We start from the raw sequence: 19,082 nt of genomic DNA, 5'->3' as shown, positions 1-19,082 counted from the left end.
AGGACAGGGAGAGGTTAATCAGAGAGCACACTGCTGTGCGTCCCTGAAAAGCAACGTCCCTGAAAAGAGCAGATCTTACCGGGTCTGCCGGCGATCCAGACTTGACTCGCAGGGCCCACTTAGCAAACTCCTCATTAGAGATGGTAGGAAGGGAGTGCAGCGATGGACAGCTGCTAGAGCCGCTCCAGGGAATCACTGGTGACAGTGTGCTCGGAAACGCCTGGTAGATTTTCCTGACTTTGTCCAGAAAGAAGGTGGCTAGGGCTTCACAGTGGGCGGTGGAACTGTCCGACTGTGGGGGAACTCTCTTTGCCATCAGGTCTTTTATGGTTTTGAAGATGGTTTTGGTCGGGTTGGGGCTATTTCTGAATTCGGCTGCGTAAAACGCCGCCCGGGCCCTACATATAGCTCGATGGTAAAGCTTAACTAAGGCCAGGTAGATGGATTTCTTGTCGGCATCGTACGACTTACGCCACTCCCTTTCTGCCCGTCTGCAAGAGGACTTCATTGCACGCAGCGCGCTGTCATACCAGGGGCTAGCCTGCCGGGGACTGGACTTGCTGGAGATGATAGGTACCAGGACGTCCAGCGCCCTGGTAATCCAGTTACAGAACCGGAGTTAGTCCACTCAAACGCCCCCAGTAGTTAAAATAAGGAAAACTAAGCCGAAGCAAATAGTTGTGGCAGAGGTGCATGGCCCACCACCAAACAAGCGTAGAAGGAAGTTGAGGGGAGGGCAGGGCAAGGCCAAAATCCCCCATTCCGACTTCGGAAAAGCACCTAAGCTCCCTTCCATTTCTGATGGGTTAATATTGGATGTGCATAATGCTGCTCCTGTTAAGGGTACTAATATCACTGATCCTGTTAGCGTCCCAGGGGATAATCCACCTAATATATCACCCCCGTTACCTCTATGGGGAATATAGAATTTTTACTTAGATCACTGCTTCTGCCCATCAGTGAGAGCTTGAAGAAAGTGGAGATCAGACTCACTATCTTGGAGGCAACTATAAGTAGCCTGAAAACCTCGGCTATTAAACAGGGCAGACCCCTTGAGTCTAATCCCCCTCCTAAATGTCCCCCTAACACTCAAAACCTTTCAGTTAATGCGGTACTTCCCTTGGTTATTGCTGCTGCTCCCCTTCCGCAACCACTCATGGCCAACTTAGCTCCAACACCACTTAGCAAACCTAATATTCCATCTCTACAACCAGTAGGCCCAGTTCCCCCTGTGACTACCTTTGGGGCTATACCAAATGATAGCATTGCTCCCCTACTCCCTGAGAAGCCTGCCCCCAGACCACGTAGACCCGACTTGCCGCCTGAGGCTAATAGCTTTACGGTGGTTATGGCGGGTGCTCCTCCTCTTGAAGTGGGCAAAGGTGAGAACTTCCACTCACTTAAAAAAAAAATTATCAAATGGTTGAACTGGAACAGACCCCTTCCGGCCCATCTCAACAATGAAATTATCATGGTGAGAAGGGTACTTTGGCTGGGGAAAACTAGAAAATCAATAATAGGGAACTGTATCATGGTGAGTTTTCGAGATCCTAGGACAGTTTCACACATATGTGCTGGGTCAAACAGATCTCCTGACTCTACCATACAGACTTTGCCAGTGTCCTTTTTCTTCCCCCTACCCGTATACATCATGATTTATCACAAAGCAATTGGATGAGGGTTGAACGGAGAGCTAGATACCGGGGGTATGCTGCACGTCCGGTTTACCGACCTCCGGAGACACCTTTTTATGACTACAACCGATTTAATTGCCTCAATGGACTGGACGGGGTTGATTGACTGCCCTCAGCCCTTGATTCAAACCCAGTCACTTTTGACAATGGACTTGGTGTATCATCTGATTTAAACCCAGTCACTTCTGACAATGGTCTTGGTGTAACATCTGGCATCAGCTCTCCTCTTATTCCCAGTCTTGTAATCCCCCCCCCCACTGTTGCCCCGGCGTATCCACCCTCCCAGGGAATGGGAACCATTATTATTAATAACCCAGTTGTAGATATGGGCCAATGCTTAGCAGTGAATTCACTAAACAGGGAAACTGTTAGCATAATGTTCTGGAATGTGGCAGGGCTCAGGTCCAAATCATCGAATCCCATCTGGTTAAAAACAATAGAAGAGATTGGGATTCTCTGTCTACAGGAAACTTGGACCTTAGAACCCCTCCATCTTCCAGGCTATAAAACACTGTTTACATCTGCAGTAGAGGTTCACCACGGTAGCGCTAAAGAACACCTTAAATTGTAAGAAGATCCACTTTTCTGCCTACAACCCATATTACCAGTTCGGATTGATGCAAGCAAGGAACTGTGTCTTTTAATTGTACATTTTTATAATAATATCCCTCCTGCTGACCTGGAACTCTTAAGATGCTAGGTAATGATCTAGGTAAAGAAACAGATAAAAATGCTAGGGATGTTTGGGTTGTTTGGGGGGGTGATTTTAACTGTACCATATGTAAAAGAAGCCAGAAAGGAGTATGTGGGCTTATGTTGGACCCAGATACTGACTTAACACACTTTAAACATTCCATCTGTGGAGACCTATTAAATGAGATTCTTCACTCTGAAGATCTAGGGTACGCAAATGAAATTGGCCAAACAGAGCTCCCCTTTGTCCCTACGTTTAATGGCAGGGGTGTTTTGTCTATAATAGATTTTGTAACAACTTCCGTTAGGCACAGACATATGGTCAAAAGGTGTTGGACCCTCGATACCCCTCTTAGCGATCACTACCCGATAATTATGGAGATTATAAATCCCTTTCAGGCAGTGGCTATAGAGGGGAGATCCGTGCAGAACATCTCTGATATTAGTATGGCAAAACAAAATGGCTACGCATTAAAGTGGGACAGGGTGGTCCCAAGTGATTTTCTGCGCAACCTGGTAACCGAATGTTTGCCTAGCTTCTTGACCATTCTGGATGAAAGTGCGACTAGTCAGGAGATCCTTAAACAGTTTGAGGCTATTGCTTCTCAAATTAAGGGTAACCTCTAGGTGGTTTCTAAATCAAGTAAGGAAAAAACGAGAAAATGGTTTGACCACACGTGTACAAAGGCCCACTCTGAGCTTAAGAGAGCTTTACATGCTGTCCCCCGTAATCCTTTAAGGGTTAGGGTGGCGCGGAATTCTTATCAGAATGCATTGAAAAGAAGGAAGTTGGCAATTAAAACTGAAGCCTGGGAGAAGCTCTGTGAGGCCTCATTGAGTAAGGATGTCTGTGCTTTTTGGAAAGCAGTAAATGCCCCCTTCTTTGATTCAGGAAAAGCACGCATTGAAATTGCCATTACTGAGGACTCTTGGGTGGGCCATTATTCCAGCCTGTATAGTACCTCCACCGATGAGCAGATTCCTCCGGTGCAATTACCAATACTTGATCAGGGGGAAATGAGAGCGAATGGTTTGGAATTAAAATTTACCCTAGAAGAAATAACTGAGAGCCTCAAAGCAACACGGGGCGGCAAAGCCCCAGGTCCAGATGGCATACCTCCAGACCTGTTTAAAAATAATATTGACCTGTGGGGCCCACTCTTAGTGCAACTTTTTAATGCATCCTTAAAGATGAGCCTACTTCCATCATGGTTTATGTCTGTTATTGTTCCAATTTTTAAAAAGGGGGACAGGCAAAACCCTATGTGCTATCGCCCCATCTCCTTATTGGACAGCACTGTAAAGATATTAGGAAGAGTAATACTAGGTAGGCTACAAAAATGGTCGGAAGACAACTCTATAATCAGTGACCTTCAATACGGGTTTCAAAAGGGGCAGGGGACAGTAGATCAGGGCCTAAACTTATTTATCCTCCAGCAGAAATATACCAAGGCACGACGTGAGCCCATTTACTTCACCTTCGTTGACTTGACGTCAGCGTTTGACTGTGTCTCACACAGCAAATTATGGGACATTATGGAATCTCTTGGTGTAGAAGGAAATATAATCGCCTTTCTTAAGGACTTGTATTCGGGTGCCATCGCAACTGTGCGTTATGGCAAAAAAGGTGAATGCACTAGATCTTTTGATATTGGACGTGGGGTACGCCAGGGTTGCGTTTTAGCACCTTTTCTATTCCTGGTATATATAAATGGAATAGAGAACGCTCTAGTGGAAACAGCTTGTGATATGCCTAGGGTAGCTAAAAGACCAATTCCTGCGTTACTATACGCAGATGATGCGGTCTTAATGGCTCGCACCCCGGTGGCTCTGCAACGTCTTGTAACATCTTTTAATGCATTCATGACTAATCTGGATTTGAAAATCAACTGCTCCAAGACATTCTCTATGAACTGTGGCCCTGGAGCTAGCAGAAGGAGGCGGATGTTTATTAATGCAACCCCCATAGACTATACTGCCACCTTTTCTTACCTTGGTATTCTATTTCACGAAGCAGGGAACTGGACAGAAGCGATAAAAGTAAGGAAAGCCCTGTTCTGCAAATCTATCACTGCCCTTAAGAATTTCGCAAAAAAGATGGGGAAAAAACCAACTGTAGAACTTTTAAAAATTTACAATGCCACCTGTGTCTCTATTGCGGTCTATGGTGCTGGATTGTGGGGGTATGAAAACGTCAAATCTATACAAGTGGCCGAAAAAAAAATTCGGAGACACATCTTAGCTGTACCTGAGAGTGCCTCTAGTTACATTTGTCATACAGAATTGGGCCAATGTTATATTGAAGACATTATCAGAATCCAACCAATACTGCTGTGGCATAGGGCCTGGACTAGTGATGTATGTGTATTGAACCGTGCTATCCTAACTGATGGACTAAGTTTGGATTTTGCTGGGAGGATAGGGTGGTTCATATACATTAGGGACTTCCTTGGAGGTATTGGCTGTATGGGCTATTATGACAATCCCTTGTCCATGTGTAAAATCACGCGAAAGGCACTAAAAAGAAAGTGTATGAAACACCTGGAAGAACGTAGGATGACAGTGGAACATGAGAAGAAAACTGTCTTAGCCCATCTATCTGTATCAACACAAGGAAAAATCCAACCATACTTAACCCTTTCTTTGACAGAATTTTCACGGTTCATTTTTACCCGATTTAGGTTGGGCATCCTCTTTAGGGCCCTAAGCTTCCCCGCAATGAATTGTTGGTCCTGCAATCTCACCAAATGCCCATGTGATGACCAATCGGAACAGTCTGACATCCATGTCACTTTTTTCTGTAAATATTATACGTTACCCAGGAAAAGATTGATTATTCCAATTCTAAGGGAAATGGGCGTGAGACGTTGTAGGATTGCCTTCCTGGAACTCCAGAAATTAGATGTTATTTTTAATGTTGCCTGTATCTCGGAATTTTTTAGCAATGTTTTTAGATTACGTAAATCAATTTGCACTTAAATTTAATTCATGTTTAAATTGTATATTTCTACCTGTTTGTATGATGTATTGAGTATGACACTGTTATTATGAACAGTTTTTTATGTACTTTTATGGTTATTATTCTTTTAACCGAATAAAGTCAAATTGAATTGAAATAGTGCAAAAACTGTCAACCTTTTTTTTTACTTCTTGCTACAGAATTTTATGGCATGACAGGGAGGGTAACATTATGCAAATCTTCTTTATTGCCCTGCTCACAACAGCAACAATTGAAGAGAATATGGAACTTCAAGAAGCATTCTAACATAGTATAAAGTCCCCCTAAGCCAGGGGTCTTCAAACTATGGGGCGCGACCCCCAGGGGGGGCGTGGAGTAATACAAAGGGGGTCGCGCACTCCCAGTCACACTTCTGCCCAGACCCATCGAACTTTAATGGCTTCAGCCCCCCCTGCTCCCTTCGTGTGTCTCAGCCGGGCTGCTGCAGCTGTGGGCTTGGCTGGGCAGTGTCTGGAGTCTTATCTCCGACACTCATGAGTTTTTGACATGTCGTTAAGGACCATTTGCATATTTACATGCCTTTCTAATGCTTACGAAGGCTTAGTTATTTTTTCTGGTTCCATCACTCCCTGAGCCCCCACTCTGCCTATTCCTTACAATCAAACAGTTCAATGAAACGCAGCTGTGAATAAAACTCCACGAATTTAAGAATGTCACACTTTAACAACAAATTACATTTACCAAGAACAAAAAAATCGTTTAACGCCCTAGCGCTCAGAAGTGACAGAAGGGTGGAATAGCGCTGTACAAATAAGTGAATAAATGTTCATACAGACTTCAAGTCTCGTGAGCAAATCACGGAGGGATTGCACAACCTTTCCTTCATCTGAGGTCATTAAACAGAGAGCCATTTAGCAGGGATCGTGTGCAGTAACACTTATTTTACATGGTATTTATTGATAGTGCTTGTCTGAAAACAGCACATAAGCAAGTTGTCCCTTAATGAAACAATTTATCTGTGTATTTGTAAAGCACCAAAATCCCACCTTTCATCTAATTCCTAGTGCTCAGAAGTGACAGAAGGGTGGAATAGCGCTGTACAAATAAATGAATAAATGTTCATGCAGACTTCAAGTCTCGTGAGCAAATCACGGAGGGATTGCCCAACATTTCCTTCATTTGAGGTCATTAAAGAGAGATCCATTTAGCTGGAATCATGTGCAGTAACACTTATTTTACATGGTATTTATTGATAGTGCTTGTCTGAAAACAGCACATAAGCAAGTTGTCCCTTAATGAAACAATTTATCTGTGTATCTGTAAAGCACCAATATCCCACCTTTCATCTAATTCCCAGGGCTTCATATATCTTAAAAGGTTTTTTTCTGTACACAAAGTGTTTTCCACTTTTGCCAATTTCTATTATAAGAAAAATTTCTCTTATAAAAACATTATATGCAAGTTCCATTGCATCTCGGCACTCCAACTTGTGGTAATTTGGTCCGGTGGATGTGCTGGAGTTGTAAAAATTTTAAAGCACTGAGTATGTAGGCTTAGGGAACCGTTTGTTAACCTGCGGCATTGGCAGAGCCAGGAATCCATGCTTTTTGCCTACTCCTGCTCTGGGACCACAACTTGTTGTGCTGCCTGGACCAGAGCTGGAGTTTGATGAATATGCAGATTTATTTATATATTCTTGGTGGAGCGAAGCAAAGGAGGGTGCAAGTTCCATAACTGCGCGGCCTGCACCAAAGCAGTGAGACAGACAATTCATGCCATCCTGAACTAGGGAACAATAAGCAGAGTGGCACAGGCCGGGAGGAGCATACCGGTCCGACCCGTAAGCTCCGTGAGGAGAGATGAGAGGATGAGAGAGGACACAAAGGATAGTATTCGATTGAAGAGGTCAGGGATGAGGAGAAATGTGAAGTGCTGAAGGGAAGTGAGGACACGCAAGAAGTGAGTGTGAGCGAAAGGTGAGGGCTACTGTTAAAGCATGAGAGAAGATAACTGAGAGATGATCTGTGACCTAAAAAGATAATTTGATGCAACATGGGTGAGAGACAGCAGTGATAGGGGATGAGAGGGATTACAGGATTGGGTGCTCAGCAGTGATTAATTAGCAATAAAAAATGTGCCAGGGCCCTCACCAGTAGGTCACTGCAACTTTAACCACCAACCCATTGCCTGGCCTGCGCGGCCACCGACCATACCTATGCAACTACCAACCATAACACTTGTACAAGAGTGACTATTCAGACTATTGCAAGCCCCCAAAGCTATAAGAATGGCATGGGTGTCAGGAGTTTATTGTTTTTAATGTATATTGAATTAATAAATAGCTGTTCCGCTCATCTCTATATTATACAGACAGAGCAGAGCCACCATGTGGAAGTCTGTCATAGTGCCAGTGAGCACAGTTAGGTGCCAGTACGTAGCACCGGAAACTACCTGCTCAAATTAGGCACTGGTGCTGAGGTAACAGGGGAGAGGGACGTTGGTTCAAGAAGGTGTGGAAGAACAAAGGGGAGATGTGAAAGATGAATGGGGGACTGGAGAGTTGTAAGATACAAACAGACAAAAATTTGAATTAAGAGACTTGAGGTGAATGGGAAGTGCTGAGGAGCACAAGAGGTGACGGGGCCAGAGAGGCGATGAGATTAATGCGATAAATGCGAGAGTCTGTTAGAGATGAGGGCAGTGAAAATACAGAATGGCAAGGGGTGATTAAAGGTGAAGTGAGAGGTTGCATGGGGAGAGTTCAGAAGTTGTAAAAAGGGGTGAAAGAAAATGGCCTGCTAAGTGAGAGAGGGATCCAGGGTTGGGAGACGAGAGAAGAGAGGGATGGAAGGGAGGGGGTGAGAGGAAAGCAGTATTGGTAAACCGCTTAACTCTGCACAAGACCACCAGGGTTCTAAGTTACTCCTGCTGCTCATGGCCAGGGCCAGGTGAGCTTCTAATGTAGCAGCATGTATTCCTGCAGAGTGGAGTGTATTTTGGTTATAAACTGGTACTGGTGTGGTGAAATCATTCCTCAGTGTTACTGTGTGTAAAAAATGTCAAAATAATGAAGCAATGTTATCCCAAAATACGCAGAATAACATAATATTATTTACGTTTTCTTCCCACACAATTTAGTCAAACCTGTCGCGTAATTTGGTCCTCTCCTGCCTAATAATTCCAGTAGCCCGGCCTACAGGTTTAGACATTTTTGTCAGGAGGGGGTCCTCACACCTGAAAATGTTGAAAGGGGGGTCTCGGCATCCAAAAGTTTGAAGACCTCTCCCCTAAGCCTTTTTTACCCTACTCCTGCTAATCACCCCCCCTTCCCCATAGATACCTACTAACTTAATGAATGCTTTCTAACTAAGATATTCTTATCCTCTGTCATACTGGGGAATATACGCTGGTTTGTGTTGCATGTATAGTAGGGTGCCCGGAGTTAGCGATATTCTCCTAATGACCTTTTGTCGGTCGGGCCGGTGGCACCCCTCCTCCGCACCAGACACACTTTCTACATCCCACTCGGCTCTTTAAGGCTGAGAATGTATGCTATGATAGCTGCCACTTAGGATGCCACCTGCCTGTTTCTCGGGATTGGTGTCTTTTAAACTCCACCATGAAGCCAACCGGCTCCCTGGCAATGCCGCAACAATGGCAAGCCACAAACTAAGCAATGGGATCGTGTTGCTCGTAAAACAATAGTGAACAACACAAAGTACCCAAACCACAGTGACTCAATACGTTTTTTTGATACAGGGTAAGAAACCAATTTATTGTCGCTTCCCTAGACACCATTATTTTGTATCAATCATTTTGTATTTTTTATATTTTCAAAGAATTGCTGACAGAAAAAGACATTGATTGCAAATATTTAAAATGCTAAACAAACTTTAACAAACATTAAAGGCAAAGACTATTTACACATTTAGAAACCATTATGTCACACATTAGAATGTATTCTCACATCAGATATTAAATAAAACAAGTATTGAAAAAATAATACAAACATTTTTTATCACAAACAACAAACAACAAAAAAATTGCAAACACTGAATGAGAGAAACTAGGGGTTGGGAGGATAGAATATAAGTAATTAAATGACTTGTATATATTTTAATGCTGGACCAGCCGGACCTAGCTTTTGTACAACAATGATACTTTGTATCTCCCAAACAACACTGCCTCAGGAACAAGAGTGTTCAATCTTGTGAGCCGACCTAGACTAAACCGTCTTAAGAAATCAGCTTGCCTCCACATCCCTCCTCTTTTCCTAAGAGCAACCTTATCTTGGCAGGGAGCCACCCTGAATCTGGACGATCCGGAAGCACTCCGGCTCTCAGCGCGATCACGGCTAATACAAAATAATAATCATGGAAAAAGGATAAACTAAAGAGGGACTACAACCAATAATTAGAGGAAAGTCAGTGGGCAAGTGACCACGCATGTCAAATACGTGCTGCACACAGATGACAGTCCGTTACCTTTGCGAACACCAATCAAACCTCCCAGACAAGGATTCCCCCCCCCCTTTTTCACCACATTTTTAACCCACTATAACCATGTCTACAACTCCCTCTGAGAGTAATAGGGAGGAGAGACTTGAAATCCTGGTAAATAAAGCCCTGGACAGGGTACTAGTGTCCCTAGACAACACCATTAATAAGAAAACTGGAGACCATCACCAAGAAGAGATGGACTAGCGCTCACCAACCTGACAGTGTTGAAAAGGCATGGGAAGGGGCAGCTAAGGCCTCAACTTGAGAAGACCAGCAGGCGGAAAGCCACAGAAAGGTGCAATGGAAGGCAAGATTACACAAGGGGTCCCCTCACGCCTCCCAGGTGGTGATAAGAATGGTGCCTCAGACACCACAGACAGGCACAAAATAGTCCCTGAGCTCCCCATTCGCATCGCCACCGATAGCGACGAGCCACTAGAACCAGAATTGGATCTTTCATGCTCCTCTGTTTTTTATACCGATAATTAGGACTTGGGAGAAGAGAGCATAAAGCAAAACAAGGTTTTCAAGGATTACATAAAATAAAATGCTCAAACATGCTGTGTGCACATATTATTGACTAGTGTGATGTTTTAGGAAAATGTTCATAACCCTTCCACTTTTTTTCATAGACTCTACTGTACAAATCATAGTGGAAATGATGAAAGAGATGAAGAAGATGAAGAACGAGAAATCAAAAGCCGAAACAAAATGTGTATCGAACATAGCGGCACTACTCAGCAAGTCAATGGAAACTAGTTTTAGAAGTTACTCCTGACAAGTCTTACATCTAGACAATAAAACACGCCCAAGAAGCCAAGATAGTAAATAGCAGTAGGAGGCTTAATTCTGGACAAGTGCATTTCATTCAGAGTTGTGTAAAGAACTTCTGGGGAATAGGAAATCTGTATATTTGAATCTTTGCTAATTTTGTAACTTTGAAAAGGAAGACCTCATTAGTTTTCCAATAACTTTGGTTTTACTGCGTCTGTTAGGTGGATTTCTTTATTCTTTAAAAATAAAGTTATCATCGTTTGAATAGGTCAAAGAGACAATGATAGAAAACTGGGAATGAATGAGTCATCCTTAATTACTATACTTTTTTATGTTTTCGTAAACCAAAACGGGTCGTTGAATTTATACTACCCAGTTCTTGTAAGAAATGCCATGATACTGCCTGAAATGTTTGTATGTAAGCCTACAATAAATGGCAGAGTTTTACATGTGAATATTGTCTTTACATTATTGTCGATGTTATTCTCTGGGAGGGCTTTTTGATGGTTTGAACATTAAAGACGGACGACCTGGCTCCCAAGGCTGCCTCTTAAAGAGGGACTTTATAAGAGTAATGGCCAAATATGTAGGTGTCTTCACTTCCATCCAGAAGTTCCTAAAGGACATTAAAAAGGTGTTCCAGGATAGTGTTTTTGGCATGGTTAGACAAACACCTGGTCGCTTCCTCAGCCGTGGCCAAACCCAGATTCTCTCAACAACCCTATACTACCCACCAACCCTTCTATCCGCAAAGACAGCAAAACCGCGGAGACACTTCAGGGGTGAACGGAGACAACAAGGATTCTCCTCCGGTTAGAATCTCAGAAGACGGGAGGTAGATTGGCCCAATTCTCTGGGAACTGGAATTTAGTTTTGAACACAGTCTGGGGATACAAGATAGAATTCTTGAATACCCCCACCCAAATGAGGAGACCACTCGAAATATCCTTCTCACTGAAAGACAAGGAACTACTGTCTCAAGAGGTAAAGGGCTTAATAGCAATGGGAGCATTAAAGTAGGGCTCAGAGTTAGGTTTTGTCAGCAACATCTTCCTTGTGGAGAAGGACAAAAGATTGAGACCATTTATAAACGTCAAAGAGTTAAATCAATGGGTAACGTACCACCACCTCCACCTGGAAGGGGTACACTTACTAAGAAAAGGGGACTGGTTCACAAGACTAGATTTGAAGAATGCCTACTTGAAAATCCCAATCACCAAAGATTCTACCAATTTAATTGATTTAATTTAATTGCGGGTTTATATAGCGCTAGGAATCGACTCCCGGAGGAGTATCTCTGCGCTTCGACCGCTGGGGAACCCGTCCTGGCTCAACCTGAGAGATGGTCCCTAATGGGTATCTCTAAGGTGCGACCAAGCATCCCCGGCAGTCTGGGGGGGCCGTTGTGAAGATGAGGCAAGCTAATGCCCAGAGTTGCCGAGTGTGGTCCCTGACTGGAGTAGGCACCGAGGCGAGAATTATCGATCCCGCTGACCAAGGTCCACGACCCTGCCGCGTCGGGAATCGAACCCTGGTCCCAGGCCGTCCTCTGCTTACGGGTCTGCCGCCTCTAACCAGTGAGCCACACCACTCCACTCGTCTATTCCCAATTTACCTGGGAAGGAAAACTCTAGCAGTTTTCCAGCCTCCCCTTCGGACTCTCGTCCGCTCCTTTGATGTTTCACCAAGGTCCTTCGACCAGTAGCAGCTTGACTAAAAGAAAGGGGAGTAAAACTAATAATATACCTAGACGATATCTTGATAATGACTCAATCCCAGTTAGCAGTTATCCCATCATACAGACCTCCCAATATGGCTACTAGAACATCTGGGCTTCATAATAAACCAGAAAAAATCATGTATAGTACCGGGCCAAGAGACACAGTTCTTGGGGTTTGTGGTAGAAACAATAAGGGCAGAACTAAAACCCCCAGGAGAGAAAGTAAGGAAACTACGGAAAGAATTGAGAAGATTACTAGCACCAAAGAACCTCCGTTTAAGATTCCTAGGTGGGATTCTGGGCCTCTTATCATCCACAATCCAAGCCATTTTCCCAGATCACCTATATTAACGTGCCATCCCAAGACTCAAGGCGAAAGCTCTGAGGACAGCACAGTCCTACTCCCAGATAGTATCCCTGGACCAGGACCCCAGAAAGGAGCTCCTATTGTGGTTGATGAATGCGGAAGCATGGAATGGCAGAGCCATTTTTGGGGAGGAACCAGAGTTAATAATGGAATCGGATGCAAGTTTAGAAGGATGGGGGTTGAGATGTGGCAAATCATCAGCAGGAGTTTGCAGGACAGATCAAGAGAAAGAGTTGCATATCAACTGCTTAGAATTAGTAGCAGTTTCATTTACAGTTCGTTGCTTCACCCAGCATTCGATAAAATGATGTGTGATGTTACGAATAGACAGTGTGTCAGCAGTCAGGTACGTCAACAAGATGGGAGGGCCTCACTCCAAAGGACTTGAAGACCTAGCGAAGAGGTTCTGGAGATATTGCTTCAACAAAGGAGTATCAGTCATTGCAGAACATATTCCTGGCTTAAGCAATGATGTAGCAAACTGGTTCTACAGGAATTTCAAGGACTCCAGCAATTGGAGGTTAGACAGGGAAATGCTTCTCAGTATCCAAGCCCAATGGGGTGCCTTTGGGACAGACCTTTTTGCGGACAGGCTCAACACTCTACTGAAGAACTTTTTCAGCTGGATACCTGACCTTCAGGCTCAAGGCATAGATGCCTTCCTGCAAGTCTGGGGGGACCTAACCCCCTATGCCTTCCCGTCATTTGCCATGCTCCCCTGACTACTTCTACACGCACAGCAGTGCAGAAAGACCGTAGTAGTAATAACTCCTCTTTGGAGATCACAAGCCTGGTTCCCATTCATTCTGGAAATGAACATAGACTTTCCAATCCTAATTCCATCATTCAGAGAAGTACTTTATGCCCAGCGGGAGAGTTCCACCCCTTTGTGGAACAGGGGCTACTGGTTCTGACGGCCCGGAAGATTTCAGAAGACCATGGCGAATACCAGGCCTTTCACCAGACGCTTTCAAACTCCTATCTGAATCATGGGCTTCAGGAACAAGGAAAGCATATCAACTGGCTTGGAACAAATGGGTTCACTTGCGTTTTCAATTGGTTTAGTGCATGTCGTAAACGATCTGTCAGAGCATTTCACGTCAGGCCTATCTCATAGCACAGTTAATGTTTATAGATCTGCTATAGCTGCTGGTCACTCACTAGTAGACGTCATCTCTGTAGGACAAAACTTATTGACCAAAAAGTAATGAGAAGCATGTGACTTCTAAACCCTCCAACTTCAAAATACACCGCCCTATGGGATATTAGAGGCGTGTTAAGGAACTTAGACTCCTGGGGTGAGAACTCCACCCTATCCCTAAAATGTATCCCTTACAATCTCACACTACTTCTACGCCTAGTGTCCTTTTGACGAACATCAGACGTACAGGCTTTAGACGTCACTATTGGGGCATATCAACCAGAAGGAGTTTGCTTCTATCTTTAAAAAAGAGAACCAAAACCATGCCATCATCTATCTTCTACTCTTTCTTTTCTCAGAACAAAAAACTTTGTGTTGTTAAATGCTTGAAAGAGTAAGAAAGCAGAGCAGAAAGACCAAGCGAAAGGGAGAAACAACTAATAATTTCACATAAATGGCCTCATAAGGGAGTCTCCTTCCCCACATTGGCAAGATGGGTTATAGAAGTTATGCTTAAAAGTGGTGTGGATATCTCTGTGTTCGGGGCACACTCCCTTAGAGGTGCTGCAGTCTCTAAGGCTTTCATCATGGGAGGAGGCCTTCAAGAGATTCTCAGGGCAGCAGACTGGTCGAATTAAAGTATGTTTAAGAACTGTTACTTTAGACCAATCGAAAATGCGATGGATAGCGTACTGAATGCACTATAAACTTGTATAACATTAGCCACCGTGACATGCCATAACATTTTGATTTATTACAGCCTGGTGGGCAAGAAATCTGTTTTTTTTAAGACACAGAGGCTAAGATTATCCCTCCACATTCAATCTTAACCCACCCAGATGGTGCTAAAGATATTACGTAAATCTATTTTTTCCACTTTCAGAATGAGAAGTTTGATCTACTGGGATTCACTGTTGGGAAACTGTTATGGACTGAAGTTTGAACCTTTTTTGTTGAAGTTATCTTGTCCGCAGGCCACAAAGAAGGAAGATTGCTGCGCGTAGGGGGACTGTATACTATTTTAGAATGTTTCTTGTAGTTTCATATTCTCTTCAATTGTTGCTGCTGTGAGCTTTCCATAATGTCAGCCTCCGTGTCTTTAATAAAATATAGATTTTCTGCCCACCTTGCTGTGAAAAATCTACATTTTTTCTGCGTGATTTAAAATGGAAAATTCTCTCTTAGCACATATGTAACTTTTTCTCCCTTGAGGGATCTATATGTAGCTTTGCAATTTTGAGCTGCTGAATTTGAGTCAAACTTTCTGAAAATTTTAAAATCTCAGTTTCTGTGAAGAGATCTGCTAACCATAACCATGTGGTAACATTGCAAAATCTATAATAAAAATTACAGATCCAGTATTTCCCATAGCAAAAGAAGTTTTTGTAATCCCAGATAACTTTGCCCCCTCCCTTAATGAGTCTGTGTAAAAGTTTGCAAAAATTAACTACATACAATTTAAATCTGATAGAGACTTCATGCCCCAGATTCCTTGCTTTAAAGTATTTCCCAGAAGTCAGACTGGATCCTGATATTTTCTAGCAGTACCTCCGGTACATCAGTAGGTCGGGTTGATCAGTTGCGCTGCCTGGTCCGCACCAGATGTGAAGTATTAGATGCCGGTTTTGGCAGCACCCCAGTGTGTTGGCATCAGTTCCTTTCTTTCTGTGCATCAGCACAGATCTAGAGAGAGCTACCTCAGTGTTTTTTTTGGATATTGTGTCAAACGTTTTGAGCTTTGCTCCCAGTTTGCATAAGAATGTTCCCGTAAAAAGCGGTCTCTGAAGTTTTGGGTCACCCGACTCTGAAAGTCCCGTTCACGCAAAAGGGCTCGGCCCATTTGCTGAACCATTCCCTATTCTCATTGCATTCGAAGTCGTCATCGGGTAAGCTACACACAAAGTGCTCTTTGGCTTTATTAAGCTGATCCAAGTATTCCGATGAGGCACGGAAATGACTCCACAGTTCTAGGCCCACTCCCACTCGTTGAGTCTGGCTCTTCATCACACCTAAATGAATTTGGATTCGCCTTCGGCAACAATTGACCCCTTTGGATCCGTTCCTGGATCATCTCAGATCATGAGACTGAAACCTTCCTCTGAGCTCATCCCTGTCATCGTCCCCATCATTATAAGCAACTCCTATACATAGCCAGGTCATTGAGGCCGATGTACACTCTGGTGCAAACCAGCACACAACCTTCTGAGCTGGAGACGGGGCCTACTTTCTTCAATAGGCCTTGTGGAGAGTATGACTGCGGAGGATCTGAAGATCCTTATGGTTATTCCAATACCTTAGAAGAGTCCGTGGATAACTGGTATGAAGAACTGGTGGATGCCAGTTGTTTGGACACTTCCCCAGGTACTTGATTAGTCTCGCCGCCTAGTGTGGCTTCAGAGGAAGGAGCTTCATGTGCTATGGTGGCTGAGGTCCTGTGCCTTATGTTGCCCTCATTGGTAGTGAAAATAAATATTTTGACAGAGTTGCTTGAAGTGGGAGTTACCCCCATAGAACCTCTACCCCCTTTTAATTAAACCCTCACAGACTTACTGCTTGGGCATAGGCCAGTGCTGCACAGGGACTCCTATACACAGGACGATTGCCAGACACCATCGCCCCGTTAGTGGGGGGGATTCAGCTTTCCTCGCCCAGTACACCACCCTGGAAAGTCTGGTTGTCCAGCCTTCCACATCTAAAGTCAACCCTGGCGCGTTCCCTACCCCACCACATGATAGAGAATTAAAGAAGTTGGACACCATCTGGAAGAGCATATTCTCCAATGAACTCCTTCAACTCGGACAAATAGGAGCTTCAAATTGTTCAGCCAGGTTACGCTCTTCCATTCACTGAAACCCTGCCACCATGCTTAGACTGGCCAACAGAGGACCACCTCTCTGATGCATCATGAAGGGCAGGCTCTTTTGGCCAATGAGACATCAAGATGGTGCCAACATCAGAAGTCATTTGTGGCTGCTATTCCCCTTACTTTCTGGTGCTGAAAAAGAACCGAGGCCTCCACAATCTGACTTCCTGAAAAGAGTAAAATGTTCAGGTCCAGTCTGCCCTGGACTCCGGATATTGGACGTTGCGTTGGACTTGCAGGAGGCCTATTTTGACATACCTGAACTGCTGGCGTTTCCTACGGTTCACAGTGGCCCACCAGCACTTTGAGTTTGCTGTGCTCCCTTTTGGCCTTACCAGCCGCCCTTGGGTGTTACCAGAGGGGATGGCGATAGTTTCAGCCCATCGGTGAAGGTCAGGGTTTATAGCCTTCCCCAACCTCGACAACTGACTGCTGAAGCCTGGCTTGTGCCAAGCAGTCATCACTTTTCCTCCAAACTGCAGTGGAACTATTGCATTCACCAGGGTTCATCATTGACGTGCCTAAGCCACACCTGACTCCCTCTCAGGCGCAGTGTTTTTCAAGTCTATCGTCCGAAATGGTAAGTCCAGGATATTCAGGGTACGAATCTGTTAATTTCAAAGTTAACCTATAGTGTTCAGTCGGTCAGTCTCACTTTGTGGCATTGTGACCCATGAGTGTCTTCTGAATGCATACTTTAATTTCTGCAAGGGATCGTCAATGGTTCTGTAGGGCCTGCAGCCTCTGAGCTTCTTTGACCAATTGGAGCCATGGTGGTGCTGAAAGAGTGTTTCTCTACCCTAAATTTTACATTCCTGTCTTTGTCATGCTTAAAGGTACATGTGAGCAGCTCAGTATATGGTAGAGAATTAAAATGTTTGATTATATAAATAAAATCCATTTACATTTGAACCAAATTGATACATAAGGTATGATACAATAAAGTCATCAATTTAACTTTAAAATATCTATTTTTTATTCAGGGATTGATTGCGGATGAAGGGAAAGGTTCTTTTATGAAGGAGGAAGATCCTGAGAAATTTCGAGAAGCGCTACTGAAATTTGAGAAATGCTTTGAAATAGCAGATAAAGAGAAGCTGGTGACTTACTACTCGTGCAGTTACTGGCGAGGACGGGTGCCTTGTCAGGGTTGGCTGTATCTCAGTACCAACTTTCTAAGCTTCTACTCCTTCCTTTTAGGTTCTGAAAGTAGGTATTGCCTTTATTGAATTTAAAGGCATCATTTTCTTTCTGTTGCTTTTAACTTATAATTATGCACATATTGATTGAAAATTAAGATATTAAGCAATACACCAATGTAAAAGTGTCCTCTAACAGGCTTAGCTTCCCAGCCGTGACAGATGTTTTAAATATGATATTCTGATTTTGCCTTCTATGTTATTGGAGCAATCGCTCCGATATTTGTTGTTGCTAGTTGTAAATTCCGTTTATTGTAATTTCTTTTTGAAAGATGAGAGGTGGCTGATGCATTATCTGTTAGGTGTGGTGTAAGCCTCTTCTAAACTCATTCTCACAAATGATCCACACAAACTTGATGCAAAATGTGGAGCATTCAGTAATTATTGTTTAGAATCCTATAACATTAATCACATTTGAAAATGTTCGTTTGAGTGTATCTAGATATAATGCATTCTCTAAAGATGTTGATGTCAAAACTTGTACATAGGCACTTGACTAATCGTGGCTGTGAGTTAAAAGGATGGTTCGCCACTCAAACTTTATACTATCACCATTCTCACCTAGTAAAGATGTCCAATATCCACCACCTACAGTCTTCTGTACTCTGTACCAAAATACCTCTCTTTTGATGGTGTGTAGGACAGAGGTATGCTAATTTCCTTGTCTTTATATAGCATTGGTGCCCATCGTGCACACACTGTGTTCAGATCTATGCCAAATTTTCAGAATTCCCACATAAAATGAAATTGCGTATAATGACACTTAAGAAAAACTAATTTAGGTAGTGGGTGGTTATCCTATCACCCAGCATTGATCGTGTGCTCCTGGAAATGACATACATCTCTAATTTGTAAGTTGGTTTTATTTTCATTAAGGGTAAACACGTGTTGTGCTGAATACACTTTGCCATCTGTGTTTGTATTTAATTACTGTGAGAAAGTAGTAGAGTATTAGAACATGTATGGCATATGGTTGTGTGGCCCAAAAAAGTGTCTTCCTGTGGACTTGAGCAGTGATGAATGTTGTGAGAAAGTGGATGGTAGTTGACCACAAGTAATGGCATGATTTGCGTTGGGGCCAATAAAGGTTTCAGTACTTTAAACCTGAGCTCAAACCCTGATAGCTATTACACAGAGCAGACGGACTCTACTTTAAACAAGCATTGGCATAGC

General features: G+C 43.5%; 1 protein-coding gene across 2 annotated transcripts in view; it reads left to right on the top strand.

Annotated features, from left to right (window-relative positions):
• The window catches only part of LOC147664876 (TBC1 domain family member 8B-like), a 381,117-nt gene extending 362,312 nt beyond the window's left edge, over nucleotides 1-18,805 (top strand). The window contains exon 4 of one of the 2 annotated variants that reach the window (XM_086949934.1): nucleotides 17,694-18,805. In XM_086949934.1, the coding sequence (XP_086806060.1) occupies nucleotides 17,694-17,939 (246 nt within the window). In that variant the 3' untranslated portion in view covers nucleotides 17,940-18,805. Of the gene's footprint in view, nucleotides 1-10,477; nucleotides 11,037-17,693 lie in introns of those variants that run through there. The other variant, XM_086949935.1, reaches the window with a different exon arrangement.
• Nucleotides 18,806-19,082: the final 277 nt, after the last annotated feature.

Source organism: Lissotriton vulgaris, unplaced genomic scaffold, assembly GCF_964263255.1.
Source record: "Lissotriton vulgaris unplaced genomic scaffold, aLisVul1.2 SCAFFOLD_1639, whole genome shotgun sequence".
Lineage (NCBI taxonomy): Eukaryota > Metazoa > Chordata > Amphibia > Caudata > Salamandridae > Lissotriton > Lissotriton vulgaris.
This window is presented reverse-complemented; position numbering and strand designations above follow the sequence as displayed.